This window comes from Muscardinus avellanarius (assembly GCF_963383645.1).
Source record: "Muscardinus avellanarius genome assembly, chromosome: 13".
NCBI classification, from domain to species: Eukaryota; Metazoa; Chordata; class Mammalia; order Rodentia; family Gliridae; genus Muscardinus; species Muscardinus avellanarius.
The window spans coordinates 3,810,910-3,829,288 of record NC_137799.1 but is presented as its reverse complement, the minus strand read 5'-3'; the positions used below and the strand labels follow the sequence as shown (position 1 = coordinate 3,829,288).

Below are 18,379 nucleotides of genomic sequence, written 5' to 3'. Positions count from 1 at the left end.
GAGGACCGCAGCGCCGCCTGCAGGCCGGAGGACCGCAGCGCCGCCTGCAGGCGGGAGGACCGCAGCGCCCCCTGCAGGCGGGAGGACCGCAGCGCCGCCTGCAGGCGGGAGGACCGCAGCGCGGCCCAGGGCGCGCGGGGCGGGGCCGGGCGGGGGCGCGCACCGTGCCGGGGCCCGCGCCTGGGGCGCGCGTCCGCTGATGGGCGAGGCTGGGGCAGCGTCCTCGGCCTGACGTCCTCGGCCTGACTCTGGCTCACCCTCTGCGAAAGTGCGGGGCGGGGTATGGGGTGCGCGGGAGAGCGCCTGCAGGAAGCCTGGGTAACACTCCCAGCACCGCCATAGGGAAAAAGAAAAGTGCGGGCCGAGGAGTGCACGCCCCTCGTGGGGCCCTCTGGGCGATGGGACCCTCCACCTTTGCCCCAAGCCCCCAGCCACGTCTTGCTTTCCAAGGTCGTGTTTAATGTTGAATGTTAGGCTCAGGAGGATTCCATGAACTTAACCACCTCCCGGGTCTGACTTTAGACTGGGGGCAGTGGGGGGTCCGGGGGTACGTGGTCAAGGAGCGCCCAAGGCATGCACGTAAGGGTCAAATCATTTGCTGAAGCCCCAGGGTCTGCGGTTTCCTTTGATCCAGATCTGCTTCTGGCTCTGTTTTAGCACTATACTGGTCCCAGAAAGACCCCCACGGCCAGCCTAGGGCCCCCCCGCAGTGAGACACGTAGAGTTTGAGGTCTCTCTGCACGACAGTCTGAGCATGGGCCCCCTCACGGTCCTGGACAAGCTAGGTCCCTGGTCATTCTTCCCGGAGGATTCTAATTTTGCCTTCACTGGGGCTTTGGCAGGCTGCGCCTTTAAGGACAGGATTGCAGGGGGCGGGGGTGGGGGTGGGGGTGGGGTTGGTGATTTGTCGCCTAGCAACAGGACGCCAAGACTTCCACCGTTTTGGCTCTGCCGTTGGGAGCCGTTTTCCTTCTAGAGGCCAAATGTCTGCGGAGTGCGCGGAGCCGGTGGAGCCGGTGAAGTGCGTGGGGCCGGTGGAGTGCGGGGAAGCGCTGGAGTCCGAGGGCAAGGCGGAGCCGAAGACCGAGGTCCCGCCAGCGAAGACCAGCGACTACTACCACGTGTGTGAACACCTGCCAGTCAGGTTCAACAACCCCGGGTGGTTTCGGGGCTACAGGTGAGGAAGTTGGGGTGCGGGGAATAGACCACCTCTGGCGGGAAGGTGACGTCTAGCCCAGCAGGCCTGGCACTGGGGCTTATATTCCTGTGTGGGAGAGACCCTCCCAAGACGACCTCTCCCCAAGTCCTGGCTGCAGAAGTCAAAAGGAGCCAGAGGTCAGCTTGGCACCTGCCGCCAGACCGCCCAGGAGCTCCAGAAGTGCCCCCAGCTTCACGCTCTAGAGGGCAAGTCAGTTGCCTTGCAGTGGGGAGACCCGTGGAGGTAACAAGCCCAGTGCTACTGGTCCTGGATGCGTGGTCAGAGTGAGAGCTAGCCCCAGTTGCTGGGGGAGGGGGAGAGGCGAGCGCCCCGCATTACCAATGCAGCGTCCACGTTCTGAGCCGAAGCTGCTGCCTGTGTGAGGAAGTAATGTGGATGGGACCCCGGCCCACTGGGTACCCACCCCACTAGCAGACTGTGCTGCTGGGACCCCGGGCCCTGGGGACCCACCCCACTAGCAGGCTCTGCTGCTGGGACCCCGGGCCCTGGGGACCCACCCCACTAGCAGGCTCTGCTGCTGGGACCCCGGGCCCTGGGGACCCACCCCACTAGCAGGTTGTGCTGCTGGGACCCCGGGCCCTGGGGACCCACTCCACTAGCAGGTTGTGCTGCTGGGACCCCGGCCCTGGGGACCCACCCCACTAGCAGGCTCTGCTGCTGCAACCACACTGCTTTCTTCTTACCTGCACCTAGACCGAGTGTGCCTCCCAGGGGTGGGACCCCGAGTGGAGGGACCGCCTGGGTGGCAGGCCAAAGCCCCACAGGCACTAACCTACCCAAGCAACGATTGTGTGTGCCCGTGGCTGAGCACCTGCCCTTGCTGGCTGGGCGCTCTTTAGGACTTTGGCCTGCCTTGAAGAAAAAAAGGGGCTGTGGTCAGTGGGGGAGCCAGAGATGCCGGGCTGCCAGGACTGAGCCCTGTGTGAGTCCAATGAAGCTCCTTCAACCAAATAGTGACCAAAAATGAACACACAGGAAATGGTGTGTGCTTCCCCTGCAGGTCCAAGGAGGCCGTCTCGCTGTACAGGACCAGCAACCAGACCTACGGGAGCCGAGCACCCACCGTGCACGAGATGCCGGTAGGAGGGGCAGAGCGGCTGGGAGAGAGAGGGCTGCATCTACAAGGCTGCTTAGGCCTCCTGCAACTCAGTGAGACCCTGTTTCAAATAAAGAATTGGTTGTAGCTTGGAGGTAGAATGCATTTGGGTTTAAGCCCCAGTACTGCAAAAAAAAAAAAAAAATGTCCTTGAACCTGTGGTCCTCCTGTCTCAGCCTCCCAAGGCCTGGGATTACAAGTGTGCACCACCACACCCGGCAAGAAAAGACTTGTAAAGAATAAGAAAAGTATATGTAGACTGCTTCCACATCACCCTTATCCCCGAGCACGCTCAGCCTTCACACACGCACACCACCATCACACTTGGCTTGCAATCTTCATCTATGTGTGGCCATCACACTTGAGTGTGACCTTCACACTAATCAGCGAATGTGTGCTCAACCTTCTTTCCACTGGAGGTAGTTCTGAGGCAAATAAATAAACTGGTTTCCTTCTGGAACCTCATTTGTGACTAAGAGCCGCAGTTGCAGGCAGGTGGGGACCTCGCAGGTGCGGGATCCTGCCTCGGAGACTGCTCCCACACCCCAGGCGGTGCTCCTGAGGCCCCCCCCCCGTGCCCCCGCAGACCCAGAGGAAGCACCAGGCGGGCCAGCAGAGCGTACGCAGGGCCCCTGTGGGAAGGTGAGAATGTTGTAGGGGTTTCCCCAAATACTCTTTTGAAAAGGCCTGGTAGCCGTGTGCGGTGGTGCATGCTTGTAATTCCAGTACCTGGGAGTACTTGGGGGCCGATCCTCCCAGTACAGGAGGATCACAGTTTGCGGACGGCCTCAGCTACTTAGTGAGGCCTTCTGCAACTTAGTGAGACCCTGATTCAAGATAGAGAATAAAAAATAGGGTTGGAGTGTAGGTCAGGGGTAGAATGCTCCTGGGTTCCATCCCAGTGTCGGGGGAAAAAAAATCATTTCATTTCCTGAAAAAGCTTTTGGAAAATTCTGGAGTTGCTCTCCCAGAACCGAGGGTTCTGACTTTTCCTGGGGATCCGGTGTTTCTTTGAAGAAGAGACATACTCACTTCTGTGGGTCCAGATGTTTCAGCTTTCGTAAGCCACCACTGACACAAGGCTCCTCTTGGGAAGAATGGGCGTTCCCTCTTTGCTGGGACAGAAGCAGGAGGGGTGACAGAGACAGGCGTCAGGGGGTTTCCTGAGTCTTATCCACCCGCTCTGTCGAGAGCTGGCTTTTCAGCTTCTGGGCCAAGCATGGATGGACCCAGTGAGCTGTTGGTGTTTACCGTCTGTGTGGGAACAGGAAATAAAAATGCTCTGCATGTTTTAAAAATGCAGGGAGGAGATTGATTCTCTACGAAACAGTAACGGTGGCATACGACATTTATTCGTTTGCCAAAACCCACAGAACATGCAGCACCAAGAGGGACCCCTGGGTCCTCTGCGGACTTCTGCTCGTAACAGAGAGACGGTACTAACTCGGTTGTACCAGCAAGTTAAGATGCTAACAGTAAGGGAAAGCATGTGTGCGGGAGGTCATTTGGGCAACTCTAGACTTTCTTTTCAGTTTTTCTGTAGATCTAAAGCATCTCTTTTAAGACGTCTTTAAAACTGTATGGAAGCCATTCCCTCTGCACCTGCATCCTGCTAAGGACACAGGACATGGCATGATTCTGACACTAGGCTGGTCCAGGGACACCCTGCCTGTCACCTCTCGCAGAGCTGTAGGCCACTCATATCCAAAGCCTCTAGCCAGGCATGGTGGCGCATGCCTAGAATTCCAGTACTTGGGAGGCTGAGACCAGAGGATCGAAGGCTCCAGGACACCCTCAGCAAGTGTAGAGACTCTCATTAACCTAACGAGACCCTGTTTCAAAATAAAAATAAAATAGGGCTGGGGATTTAGCTCAGAGGTAGTATGCATCTGGGTTCAATCCCTAGTAACATACACATACACGCGCATGCACAGACACGCACCCCACAGAGTCTTGGGGTCATTTCATGATGTTGTCTTGCTGGCATGATTCCTCCTCCTTGGCACTTCAGCCTCAGTAGGACAGCCCTTCCCAGGCAACTGGGCTGGTGGCGTGTGCTCATCAGAACCTTACTAAAGCTTTGCAGTTAAGACTGAACCTACCACTGTAGTGTGTGAGAATGTCCTCCAAAGCCCAGGCTTTAAAAGCTTGATCACAGCCGGGCATGGTGGCGCACACTTGTAATCCCTGCGCTTGGGAGGCTGAGACAGGAGGATCACGTAGGTTCGAAGCCAGCCTCAGCTACTTAGTGAGGCTCTCAGCAACTTAGTGAGACCCTGCTTCCAAATAAAATACAAAAAAATAGGTCTGGGAGTGTAGCCCGGAGGTAGAAAGCCTCTGGGTTCCACCCCAAGTACCACCAAAAAATAAAAAAAACAAAAAATAATAAAGGCTTGATCACTTGGGCGTGATCTCAGAAACAGAACTGGCAGGAGGCGGGGCCTAGCGGGAGGTCTCTAGGTCTTTGGGGGTGTGCCTTCAAAGGGGATGGGACCCCGCCGGTCCTCCATACACTGCTTCCTGACCCCGTTTTCTATCATACATGCCCCACAGTTGCCATCTGGCACCCTACTAGAGGCCCCACATGATGGGCTTGCCTGATTGTGGAGTTCTGGAAATGGAAAACAAAACACGCCTTTTCTCTTTTTTAGTCGGTTATTTCAGGTATTTCGTTAGAATAGCATAAAGCTGGCCGATAGGCCCACTGGTATAGATGCTATTTTTATTCCACAGAAGAGAAAACCGTAGTCCAGGCAAGGCCAGCCAGTTGGGGACTCAGGCCCCAGGGTGCTCCAGGCCTGACCCCCACTGATTCTCATGATCACACACAGGTGTGGAGAGGCCAGACCAGGTGGTCCTGTGGCTTCTCCTGCCCGTGGAGCAGTACAAGAAGTCTCTGTTAATAATGGTTCCCAGACACCAGGCCCTGACTGGGATGGTGGGGGTAAACCAGGCTGCCCACCCTGGCCTCCTTGCTTCCTGGGAATGGAGGTGGCATTTTGTTACAGATTCTTCTCTCAGAAACACCCGACTGCTTGCCCAGGAGTGGTATCAGGCCTCATCAGTCCTGGTGTTTCTTTCTTTCTTTCTTCCAGAAAGTATTTTATCCATGCTCGAATAAATTTTCCAGGCAACTTGCAACTTGCGGGATGTTCCAGGACAATACCTTCAACGTCTACATGGAGAAGAGCCGCGTGACAGGCCCCGACAACCACATCACCCCCTGTGACCGCCTTAACTTCCATCCCAGTTACAACGTCAACAAGCCGTCCATCTGCAACTGAGGGGCTCCACGTCCCTCCCTGTCCTCTGACTGCGGCCGCTGCCCTCCGGAGCACTTTGGCCCTTTACAATTCACTCAATTGTCTGCTTTCTCCGAAAAGATTCTCCTTCCCTGGACTAGAGAAATATGCAAATTGGGCTGCAGTGTTCTCTTTTTTCTATTTTATACCTAAAATGTTTACGGAAAAGTTGCTACTGGTTTGACTTTGCATTAAAAACATTGCCACACCCAACTTTCCACCTCGTCTGACTTTTTAACGAAGAAGCCAGGGCGGTGGGCATTCTGGGATCCCAGTCTTGGCAAGTGTCTTGATCTAGGAGCCACTGGAATACCCATGACCAAGAGCTCCCAGCGACAATCTGTATAGATGCTGTGGGGCTCCTGGGGAGCGACGAGCCCTGCCAGGGCATGGTGGTATGGACAAGGACTCTGATGAAACAACAGGAAGAACGGCCACCCCGGTAGCAGAGCAGAGGGTGTCACTGTCTGTGTTCCATCCGAGGCGCAGCTGAGGTGTGGCATGTGAATATTCCCCAGCCACAAATCCTGCGGTGGACAGGGCCTCGGAGATGAACCAGTGGGCAGTCCTAGGGCACTGTTGATGATGTGCACACGGGGCTCCTCTGTGTATAAGTTTCAACGAGAAGTTCAAACAAAGCAGCAGGGAATGACTAGTGTTCTCCTGAGGTGGGATGTTCACCTCTGTGCGGTCCCAAGTCAGTGTTTACTAGGAGCTACAAGCTGCTCAATAAGGAAGACATTTTTTTTCCTGTAACAGAATATATCTTTCAATGATAGATTTCTTTGCTTCCTTCATGAGAGCAAGACGTGCTTATTATACAAAAAAGTGAGAACTGCTGAAGCCGAGCAGAGGAACTGTTATATGCCATCAATAATAATCTCATTTTCAGGAATTTTTGTCTGCAGGGATTCCACAAACCTATGTAGGGAGGAAATTAAGCTCTATATCTGGTTATTTCACCGGTAGAGACTTATTATTATCACTACGAGAAAGTGAACATTTGGCAACATGCTTAGTGTCCAATTTGGAATGGAAATGGTTTCTGGAGAAAATCAATATGTCTGACAAATAAGACACAACACTGAGCCTGAGGCCAGGGCTGTGTGACATCCTTCTCCTGACATGGAGACCAGCAGGCCAGAAAGCCAGCTGAAAAGAGGCTTTCCCAGTCCTTAAAAATATCAAGATGTGCCTGGTGTGGTGACATATGCCTGTAACCCCAGCTACTCGGGTGGCAAAGGCAGGGGGATTGCAAGTTCAAAGCCAGTCTGGACGACTTAGTGAGACCCTGTTTCAAAAATAAAAAAGGGTTAGCAGTGTAGCTTAGAGGTAAGGATACCCAGTACAGTTAAAAAAAATAAAAAAGGAAAAATCAAAATGTCAATAACTCTTTTGTGCTCAGCCAAATTCCTAAACATGCTGAAAAGAATTCAGTCCTTCAACAATGATTCTGAGAAGCAGGTTGGCAGCCCCGGGGTTAGGGAACAGCCTGGGGTTAGGGTACAGCCCTGGGGTTAGGGTACAGCCCCGGGGTTAGGGAACAGACCCAGGGTTAGGGTACAGCCCTGGGGTTAGGGTACAGCCCCAGGGTTAGGGAACAGACCCGGGGTTAGGGAACAGACCCGGGGTTAGGGAACAGACCCGGGGTTAGGGTACAGCCCTGGGGTTAGGGTATAGCCCCGGGGTTAGGGAACAGACCCAGGGTTAGGGTACAGCCCTGGGGTTAGGGTACAGCCCCAGGGTTAGGGAACAGACCCGGGGTTAGGGAACAGACCCGGGGTTAGGGAACAGACCCGGGGTTAGGGTACAGCCCTGGGGTTAGGGTATAGCCCCGGGGTTAGGGAACAGACCCGGGGTTAGGGTACAGCCCTGGGGTTAGGGTACAGCCCTGGGGTTAGGGTATAGCCCCGGGGTTAGGGAACAGACCCGGGGTTAGGGTACAGCCCTGGGGTTAGGGTACAGCCCTGGGGTTAGGGTGCAGCCACCAGGCAATAACTGTTTTTCACCCAGCTTAGAATGGCTGAGCATCTGCCCTGCTGTAACAGGACAGCACTGTCCCTGCAAAGAACGCATTTGAGGGAACCAAGTGGCAGAATCTCCATTCCCAGCTTGCAGTGGTATCAGGACCTGGGCTGAGAGTGTTGATAGGTCAGCAGGACGCGGCCATACAGGTGCCAAGGTCACCCACAGGCTTCATGTGTTTGACTCCTGCCTCAACTGGAATGCTTGGTCATGCCCAATAAAATGCTATTTCTGTAACAGCTGCTGATGAATACATGCAAAGTTATACTCTGTACGGTATTCTGAATAATCTGGAAAAGGCAGAAAAGCCAAATGCCTCTGATCTAACACACATCTTTCAGTCCATTTTCTGTTGCTATAACAAGATGTCCAAGGCTGTGTAAGTTACAGAATGGAGGTTTACTTGACACATGGATCTGGAGCCTGCTGGGAAGTCCAAGAGCCTGGTGCTGGCACCTGCTCAGTATTTGGTGAGGGCTTTTTCTGCATCATCGCATGGTAGAGGGTATCACATGTAAGAGAGCCTGCTCAGGTCTGCCTCCCTCTTCCTAGAAATCCAGGATGCCAGCAGGAGACCCTCATCGAATCTTAATCAGCTTCCCCAGATCCTGCCTCCAGAATCCACTCACCTGTGAATTGGGGGATTAAGTTTCCAGCACAAGGACTTGAGCCTCAAACCATAGCAATGCACATCTTCCCCAAACTCAGGAATGGTGCACCCTGCTCAGGCCCTGGTTTGCCTCCACACTCTCCTGGCACCTGCCGGCTGCCTGTCTCTGCCCTCTGCGGTTCCCCATCCCCTCATCTGATGCTAGCACCTGGGGCAGATGCTACGACTGGGCCTCCACTTTCAGAAGGGAAGGTCAGGGCCCTGCGGCAGGCCGGGCGTCACACGGCCTCGGCGATGTCCTGGGGGGCTCGAGGCCCAGCAGCTGACCCCGCAGACCAGCCCTCAAGTTGCTACATATTTACAGGGTCTCGCTGAGTTGTGGAGGGCCTCGCTAAGTAGCTGAAGCTGTCCGCGAACCACGATCCTCCTGTCTCAGCCTCCCAAATGCTGGGATGACAAGCGTGCGCCACCACGCCCGGCTTCTCCACACTTTCAAGGTGAAATCTTTTAGGGGCTGAAAAAAAAAATCCCAGAGTTTCGATACACCAATCTAATTAAGTAAAAAGAGCGTGTTTTCTGTTTGGAATGACAACTTGCAGAGCAGAGTTATGGAATGAAAAGGGGCACACCAGTAAAAGTATTAAAACAAGATGAAAAGGGAGAGACTCTGGGTTGTTTTTTGGACCTGTGAACTGTGTTCTTTAAACCCAGCCATGAAAACAGTGACGGTGACAAGTTGGTTTTCACAAACATTTGAGAAACGGTGCTGTGGTTTCTAGAACTCACTCCTCGCGTCATGAGCAGGTCTTTGCTTTATTCGACTTTTATTTTATATTGCGCTTGGAAATCAAAAATTAAAGAATTTCCTATCACTTTAGGAGATACTTTCTTGAGCTGCTGTGTTGGCTTCAAACCTGTCGCTTCTTACTGTCAATGTACATTTTCACTTACATTTCTATATATTCTTCTTCAGAAAAATTTAATTATAGTCAATTAGAATAAATGGTTTCAAATGCACAGTAAAATACGCCGGCATAGATGGAAACCTATATAGTCAGTGCAAAAAATACCAGCAGGCTCAAGATTTTGCAAATAATGTAGCATTTCCTCCCCCAAGGGCCGGGCTCAGTCTAAACCTGGTTGTGATTTGCAGACACCGGCTGTGGGGCTTGTGCTATGCTCTCCTCCTCCCTTCTAAACAGGCTAATATTTAGTCTTATTTCCCAATGCAAATATCTCCCAAGTTGGGAGACCTGCTCTCAGATCATTCATATTCTGAGCAACGGATAAAGGGTGAGACTTCCCTCTGGGAAGACCCTCCTCCATCCTGGGACAACCTACCCCAAAGGACTGGGCACCCCTGCCCCATTCTTTGGGCATGGACTGAAATGGATCCCTGGTACGCTGGGAGGTGAGAAAGCTCTTTGGCTGTGCCTGGAGTCTAGGTCTTACTAACTCTTGCAGACACCTTGATTTGGTAACACAGGGACCAGAGAAACTCTTCCTGCAGGGTGGGGACACATCTCATGTCGCAGCCCCGAGGAGCTGCGACGGGGCCGCATCCTTCCCCTCGCATCTGTGCGGTGCCAGGAAGGCTGCACTCAGCATCGTCGCTTCCCACTGCAGCCCCCCTCCCAAGCAGACACCACTGACCTCGGCCTGTTGGCTAAAATAAGCACCAGACCGAGGCCCGGCTCTGGCTGGCGTGGCACGGGGTGTGGGGTGTGGAAGCCAGAGCTGTCATCCTGTGGCAGGTGGGCCACTTGGAGACAGACAGTCAGAGCCATGAGGTTTATGTCCAGCTTGCGAGAACAGTGGACGTGGAGGTGGAATGACGGGTCAACTGACTCATGAAGGTACCAAGTTACTGCTGAAAGCAAGAAAAGGGAGTTTGAGGGCAACTCTGACCACCTCAAGGACGAAGGCTGAGGAAAGCCCAGTGCCCCAGGTAAAGGAGTCCCAAAGGAAACCCACATGGGCCACCTGCTGAATCCCCACCCAGAGGAGTTTACGGCCACTCTCTCCCGGTGACCACAAAGCCTGAGCCCGCAGGCCTCATGGAGCAGACGGGGAGCTGGACGGCTTCCTGGGGAGCCGACGAGCACACAGGCAGGAGACCCAGTGCACCTGCTCCATGCAGGCTGAAGAGGAACTAAAATGTCCCAGGAGGAGGTGGGCAGCCTCCTGGAGCTTCTCCGTGGTCTGTGAAAAGTCAACCACCAAGAATAAGCAAGACTACTTCGCCTGTTCGCGGACAGGGCATGCTGCGTCTGCATGGAGCTGTGTGTGTGCGTGTGGAATGGCCTCATTAGGGCTGACCATGGCCGTGTTCTGTGCACGCGGCACCCTCGGCCTTGGGGGCTCCCCTACCAGGGGTGGGTGGCAGGGGTTACAGCCTGCATGAGGCACGGGAATTCTGGGGATGCATTATGGGACTCCCGAGAGACTGGGGGAGCCTCCCCCAGCGGGGCGCGGCCGGGGCGGAGCAGAGGCACTCAGTGCTGAAGGCAGTGCTGCGACAGAGGGTTCTCTCCCGTGGGGAAGGGGTCCCTGTGGGTCCTGACGCCAGCACCCTGCACACAGACTCCACGGAGGACAAACACACAAGTCGATTTGTTGGTAGTGCTTGATTTATTTGTTTAAAAAAAATTCTTATATACAAAACAAGCTGATTTTTGTTTTCAAGAGTTGAAAGCACTCTTTAAAAAATTAAATAAAAGTTAGCGTGGATTACATGGAACTTCTCCCCAGAAACACTTGAGCGACTGGATATGCTACAAGGACGCTATCACACGATGTTGGGATGGCTGAGGGAGCGACAAAGGCCTGCCCGGCACAGCTGCGACCCCGCGGGCTCTCGCCGGGGACGGAGGCAGGTGACTGTTAAGACCCAAAGGTGCGTGAGGTGTAGAAAATTCACTTCCGTGTTAGAATGCTGACAAGTGACATGGGCCAGGCAGACCCGCCGCGCGGCTGAATGGTGAACGGAGAACACGGGTCCCTTGGGGACAACCACAATGCAGACGCCGTGACGGCCAGTGCCCAGCAATTCTCTGTCCCCAGGGGCCATGGGCACCTCGGTGACTCGGGACAAAAGGCAGGAGAACTGCAGCAGCAGCAGCACCAGCACCGAGCCCAAACCTGGAGGAGCAGAGGCCGCTGCCTACAGCCCAGCTTGGGCCAGCAAGGTCCTCTCGCCCTGTCCCGGGGAGGCAGGCTGCAGAGGGCCCAGCCGTGGCTGTGGGTCAGACCCCCATGGGCTCCAGGTCCTGGAGGGCAGGTGTTGGGAAGGCTCATCCCCACGCTGGGCTCTGCCGTCCTCGGTGGCCAAGGTGTGTGGGGACCAAACTGCCTCCAAGCTGTGTTTATTCACTCACTCACACAGATGAAGAGAAGGACAGTCAAACACACACACACGGCGCTGTCTTCTAGAACCATGATTAAAAGCGAAGAATAGCAGCTCTCCTACGAAGACAGGTTTCTTTAGACACTAGAATCACCTAACGGCTGCGGGAGACTGGACACCAAAGAATCTGAGTAGCGGGGTGGGCCACGGCATCGGGGCTGGCTGGTCCCCGTGCTGTGCTGGATTTTTCTGATCAGAGGCTGTGACTGCAGTTTTCAGAAGAATTGCTCTGGCCACCAGGGACCAGGAGGTGCTTTACAGAAAGCACTGTCCCAGGAGTTGCTGACCTGGAGCATTTCAGGGCTTCCTGGACTCGAACACCTGCACCAGCAACTGGCCAGTGCCCAGGGCAGTCTTAGACCCTGGCCACGACCGTAAGAACCAAATGTCTGCCATCGACGGCTAGTGGCAGACCACAGAGAGCCGCAGTTAGGCCCGCCCTACAAAACCCAACGACAGTATTTTCCAAAAATATTTTTTACAGCACTTTAAATACTTTACAAAAGGCTACAAAAATCATATTTACCAGGACACATCTGTTAAATAAAAACATCATTTCATGTTAGTGTACATATATACAGGTCGAGAGATCAGGGACTCTGGTTTTGGCGCTCTCTATACACGCACAAGTACACGCGCCACACGCGGCTTGCCACAAATCTGAGAACAGGACTCACATCACAGCTTGAGGACTCTGCCCTTCCCCACTGGGCTGCCCCCGTCCTCCACGGAGGTGTCGCTGAATCCGCTGGCGTCGCTGCCCAAAGCCTCCTGGTCCTGCTCATCCCTGCTGGTGACCCTGTGTCCAAACCTCAGGTCTAAGATGCTCTCCTCTGAGCCCGAGCTCCTCCTGTCCTGCTGGCCCAGCACCGCCTGGACCTTCCTGTTGGGCCAGTGACCAGGATCCTTCTTCATGAGCAAGTGTGGGCTTCCGAACACAGGGCCGTGACTGGCCTGGGTCTCCCTGAAGGCCGAGAAGGACGGGCCCTGCAGGGGGAGGCCCAGCTGGGGGCTGAAGAGCCCTGATTGCTTGTTTCCCCAGGAGACGCTCTTTCCAAAGTGGAACAGCCGCGTGGAGAGCAGGGGAGCGAAGCCCGCAAAGGGCAGGTTCTTCCTGGGGTCCAAGGCGAGGCCTTGTGAGGCCCGCGCCTGCCCCTCAGACCCCTTCTCTCTCTCGCCCCCCAGGCCTCCTGTCCACACTGAACCCCGGCCTTCTGCGTTCAACGCCCACGGGCTGGGCAGCCTGCTCTGCTGAGTGAGGTCGCTCCAGGGGCCGCCAAGGTCAGCTTGCGGTCCTGGGCTGGGGGTCAGCAAGCTCCGGCTCCCATAACTTGCGTGAAAGGTCCCCCCGACGCTGCCGGTCTCGGCTCCCACTTTGGCACCGCTGGGCAGTTGGCCAAAAGCACTTTCTCCAGCGGCAGGCTCGGCCCCCTGGGGGCTCTGGTCTTTGTGGGCGTAAACGTTTCTCCTGCTGGCTGGAGATGCTTTGGCAGAGGTGCTCCCGCTGGTGCTCCTGGGCGGCGCTGGCTCACATCTCCCCAGAGCAGCAGGGAGGCGGGAGGTGTGCTCCGTGCGGGCTGTGCCCTTCCCTCCCTGGACAAAGAGGCTGGTGGCACCCTGTGCCCCAGCTCTCTCTGTGCCCCTAAGTCCTTCGGTGAGCTGGGGGGCCACCCTGGCCCTCTGGCTCCGGGTGCACACGCCAGGCTGCAGGGCAGGGGCCAGCTCTTTCCTGCACAGTACCTCTGGCCTGGCTGGGCCCACGGGCCCAGGAGCAGCGTGACCCCCTCCTTGAATTTCTGAACCGCTCACGGACTCCTTGGCCTTTTCTGCCAAAAACTTCCTAATCTCCAGTTCAATGCTATCGTCGCTGTCCACTGAACTGTCCTCGGACAGGGAGCTGGGGGCCGAGCACACGTGGTCACAGGCTCCTGTTTCCTTGGAGAAGAGAGTCCCTTCAAGGGGGGCTCTTCTCTTTGACCCAGAAGCTGGGGCCACATCCTCATCACCGGGGCCGTCTGGCTTCGTTTTCTCTGCCGTGCTGCTGAAGGCTCCCAGCAGTCTTCTCCCCGGGCTTGCCCTGCTGTCCCGTCTGGACGTGGACAGGCAGCTCCTCAGCACAGGGGGGCCTCTGTCCTTCCAGTCCCTGGGGAGGCCGCCCAGCTTGTCCACAAAGCGCGTCTCGGTGGTGCTGAACCTGACCTTCTTCCTGCACGCGGCCCGGCCGTCCCTGCCCCGCTTCTGGAGTGTCCGCTTGGATCTCAGCAAGTCCTTGATGGCCGTGTCCAGGTCCTCATCACTGTCCAGCGAGCTGCTCTTGTCCTCGGAACTCTCAATCTCGCCGAAGCCCCTCCCCTCTTCTGTCTTCCCGTGGCCCCCAGGACCCTGAGAGCCGCACGGGTCACCGAGCGTGCCGGGTTTGGAGGGGACAGGCTGGCCCCGGGCCTCGCCCTCCCTTCCGGAGGCCTCGCTGGCTTTTCCCTGGCTGGGTGCGGGTGGGGGTGCGGGTGGGGGTGGGTCCTGCCCATCAGGGCCAGGCTGGGCTTTCCCCTGGCTGTGGCCACCATCCTGGACACTTTCTCTCGCCTCCCTCATCTTTTTGGGTGTGGACAGCCTCGTGGCGTTTGCCCCACCACCACCTCTCCGTTTCCTTTTGCACCTCGGGGACAGATCTGGTGTTTTTGAGAGAGGAGCTTTGGGAACGCCAGTCTGCCCACCGGGGCCAGGTGGAGACTGCGGGCAGCTTTCGGCTCTGGCCAGCAAACTTCCAGACTGTGCCTTCAGAGCCAAAAATGTCCGGATTTCCTGCTCAATGCTGTCATCACTGTCCACTGAGCTGCTGTCCCCGTCAGAGTGGGAAGGCACGTTTGGGGAGAAGAGTGGGCTTGTGGACGGGGGCCTGTCGCTGCCCTCCATGGGGGCCGGCAGGATGGTCTTGGAAATGTCCAGGATCGCTTCGGCACACATCAGCTCGGCTGACGAGTCTGCCCGGCACGAGGCACGCTCCACAGTTTCACTCCTGGCAGCTGTGTTACTGGGTGGTGCGGGAGACCTGGTGTCCTTTGGTAGCTTGGAGAGGTGGCTGGGGTCAAGGCCCATGGGGACGGGGTCCGCAGCCTTCGGGGCCGCCGGTTTCCTCTTGCTCGGTGTCCTCCGGGGGCCTTCCGGCAAGGCACTCTTTGCAGTGCTGGCTGTGCTGTAGGCGGGGGTGCCAGGCCCCGAGTCCTCTCTGAGCTGGGTTCTCGGTGGTGGGTCTCCACTGCCGGCCTCCTTCCTGGTTTTCTGCAGCTGGTACAGCTGGATGGCCTCTTCAATGCCGTCGTCGCTGCTGGAGTCCGAGGCCTCGCACACCAGCGCCGCGCTCCTGACACGCCTGCCCTTCCTTCCGGCCCTGGCGCTGTTCTTCCCCGCTTTGGTGGGGGCTGGCTCTGGCTTGGGGGCTGTGGGCCTCGTGCTGCCCGCAGGCTCGGGCTCCGCAGGGGCCTTAGGCCTGAGGCCCCTGGGCTGCGCACTCCCCTTCGCTAGCCGAGGAGGCTTGCGGAAGACAAACTCCTTACAGTCCCCCAGCAGGTCGTGGTGCGGCCCCGCCCTGGCGGGAGGCTCCTTGTTGGGTGTAAGTGTGGCTCGGGCTGCATTTCCACTCTGGTTGCTTTCTTTATCCACGGACCCATCCCATTTCGGGTTTTCGTGCTGTCTCTTCTCGCTCAGAAACTGTTCTATCTCTGCCCGGATGCTCTGTTCGAAGGAATCCTCGCTGCTCACGCTCACTGGGGAGGCTGCGCCCTGGTCCTTGCCAGCCGCCCCCGGGCTGCCAGGGACAGCACCTGAACCAGAGGCGGGTTTCGGGGGACACAGCACGGCCGGGGTGCTGCTGTGGGGAGCCTCGAGTTTGCACCTGCTGCCCGCGCCAGGCTGGGCCCCGCCGGATGCCGGCGGCGTGGCGCCACTCTTGGCCTTCAAGTACTCCTGGATGGCCTCCTCGATGTCCCGGTCCACGGAGTCATCACTGTCGGAATCCAGCCCCACGGAGCCCAGGTCGGACGCCTCTTGGTCCCCTGGGGGGTCGCAATGGGCAGCCAGGCCGCGGGCAGCAGGGGCAAGCTGCTGGGCGTGCAGGGCAGGGTCGGCGGCCGCCCTGGCCTCGCGGCACCTCTCCACCCTCTGGCTTCTCTGTGCGCCACACTCATCGCTCATGACCAGGGCAGCCCCGTCGCACTGCAGCCTGCTGATGGTCATCTGGACCCTGGCGCTCACCGAAGCCCTGGAGACGTCCTTGCTGGACTCAGAGAAGCCCCCGGGAAACCTAAAGCTCCCCGGCGGGCTGAAGGCCTCCCATTTGGACTGGAGAGCAGCCACTGGTGGGGCGTTCATGAGAAACATCCTAACAGGCAGGCAGGTGCGCAGGGAGGAAGGCTGCAGTCCCCGGCCGGCTTCACATGCTGGGAGGAGAAAGCACAGGGGCGCGGCACGTCGAAGGAACCAGCTCCACCAGCGAGCACAGCACGTCCTGGCCACGGAGAACAGCCTAGCGGGGCCAGGGCCCCACGTCCAGCTAGCTGGTATCTTTGGGCGGCTTATGCATGCTTCCTGGGGGTCAGTTTCCTTGGCAGTAAAAGGAGGTGCCTCCTCCTCCTGGTGGGCCAGGGCTGCTGTGAAGATTAAAAAAAAAAAAGACTTGCAAACCCCCGGGGGCACTGTTCTCACGCTGAGCACACACAGTGCCACTTCCTGTCCCTTCCGCTGCCCCCCCCCCCCAACCTGACTGGGTTTGTGTCTTCTCTGTGGAGAAGAAAGGCTTTATTTACCTCAAAAGGTTGTCAGGAGGTGCCGCTGAGACAGTCTGCCAATGTGTCTCTGTCCATCACAAAGAATGGCTACTACTGAATCCAGGGTGTGAGATTTAGGCCCATGGGCGGGCTCATTCTGAGCACGATCAACACACTCCTGAAATAAAAAGGTGCCCGGGGTGAGCAACTCGGAATGATTCCAAGCATTGTCCAGATTCACTATGCCAGGCCTGTGTATGAGAAAACATCAAATAAGTATTTGCCAGACAGTCTCATGGGGCCTTGTCATTACTTTTAGCTAATAAGGATAAAAGCTGCCCCAAACACAGCTGCGGGCTCTCTTTGCCCTGTGCAGTTATTCCCTGGTCTTAGGCCTTCAGCCGGGCTGGTCCTGAGACTGCTTTGAGGAGCTGCTCACAGCTGGCCTGAACAAGAAGGGCCGGGCGTCTGCAGAGAGCGCTATCAGGAAAGTGGTCAATAGTTGGTTGCGTTATAGAGCTGCTACTAATTCTGATCCTCTCTCTGCTCTCCGCACTGCCCAAGTGGGGTGCAGTGCCGTTCAAAAGCAAGAGAGTGCTGTAGGGCTCATGGGTGCAGCAAGCCGAGCTCCCTCGAGAATAGGTGTTCCTGAGGGCGTCATCACCCCGACTTGGCAGCTAGGCGGGACCTGGTCCATGGCTTTCTGTTTACCTAGGAGCTTCCTTCCTGAGAGCACACAATCTGGTGTTTACCTTTCTCAGATGAGGTGGGGCAGGGAGGGTAGAAGCGGACCAATTCAGGCCTAACCCACTTGCTATCACCAATCTGTGCTCCCCAAATAACACTAAAATATAAGAATGTATTGCAATGACTTGAAATTCTTTTCAAGCCCAGGCTCATGTTCCGAAAGGTTTCAGAGATGAGGTCTACATTGCTCTACTTGTGCCGTGAAGGGTCCTTTGCCAGCTTTTTAAATAGATTTTCTGACTACCAGAATTAAAGAGACTTGGAGACATCTAATTCAGAGACTGGAGCTATAGTTCATAAATATTTTTCTGGAAAGATGTAGCATTACCTTAAGGGCTCCAAATTAAATTTTGGAGGCTCTTACCTTGCACCCAAATACATTGATCAGAGCTACTCTACAACCCTCCTGGGCCTCACAGTCAGGTGGTGGTCACGGGGCGGGCAGTGCCACAATTCGGACACCCACCACAGCCCTGCCTCCCCACACTCTGTCTTCCAGAGCGATTCTCACAGGCCAAGGAGGTGACAGGGCTGCAGGACGGCCCTTTCCCTGGCTGGGGGCTGGGGGGCTGGGCCCAATAATGAGAAGACATTCAAGAGTCTAACCAAAAGCATTAACTCCTTCAACATCGATATGACCTTAAGAAATAACCGTGAACAGCACAGACCCATACAGCAGGTGTACAGCTGGGGGAGGGGCTTTCCTGGGGGAGATCACTTATCTGTACCAGCCCAGAACCCTCCGACTCCAGAACCCAACAGCGGGACCCATGCCTGCATGGATGCCTGGTTCCCCTGGGGAGGTGTTGGTGCTTACCCAGCGGAGGACCAGGCTGTTGCTCCGGGCACCTTGAGGATGCCAGATGAGTACCCACCCTGCTGTGAGTGATGGGCGGCAGAGCCCAGCCGCCTAATACCTAGTTTTCTGGGATTTACAACTACCTAGTCCCAGAATGAGGTTAAAACAGTCAAGAGGGGCTCCAGAGAGCGTTTAAACAATCCACGATGAGAGGGGTCACTCTTAAGAACTCCCTGGAACCACAGAGACACTCTGTCCAAGGGCTGCCATACTCCCTGGGCCTCCCAACCAGGTCTCGAGGGTGCCCGTGGGGACACCCAGCACCTGCAGGCCCAGCCAACTGGAGACAGAAAGCTGAAGGGCAGAAGCGGCGTCCTCTGTCCGGACACCAGCTCTGGGGAGAACACAACCA

General features: G+C 56.4%; 2 protein-coding genes across 2 annotated transcripts; one reads left to right on the top strand and one right to left on the bottom strand.

Moving 5' to 3' along the window:
- Nucleotides 1-983: 983 nt before the first annotated feature.
- On the top strand, nt 984-5,599 carry PIERCE1 (piercer of microtubule wall 1; the record flags this gene model as incomplete). Its single annotated transcript, XM_080708853.1, has 3 exons — nt 984-1,177; nt 2,220-2,298; nt 5,411-5,599. The coding sequence occupies 3 exons, from the start codon at nt 984-986 to the stop codon at nt 5,597-5,599; spliced, it is 462 nt and encodes a 153-aa protein (XP_080564979.1).
- Nucleotides 5,600-12,336: 6,737 nt separating this feature from the next.
- On the bottom strand, nt 12,337-16,035 carry PPP1R26 (protein phosphatase 1 regulatory subunit 26; the record flags this gene model as incomplete). Its single annotated transcript, XM_080709143.1, has 1 exon — nt 12,337-16,035. The coding sequence occupies one exon, from the start codon at nt 16,033-16,035 to the stop codon at nt 12,337-12,339; it is 3,699 nt and encodes a 1,232-aa protein (XP_080565269.1).
- Between the last annotated feature and the right edge of the window lie 2,344 nt (nt 16,036-18,379).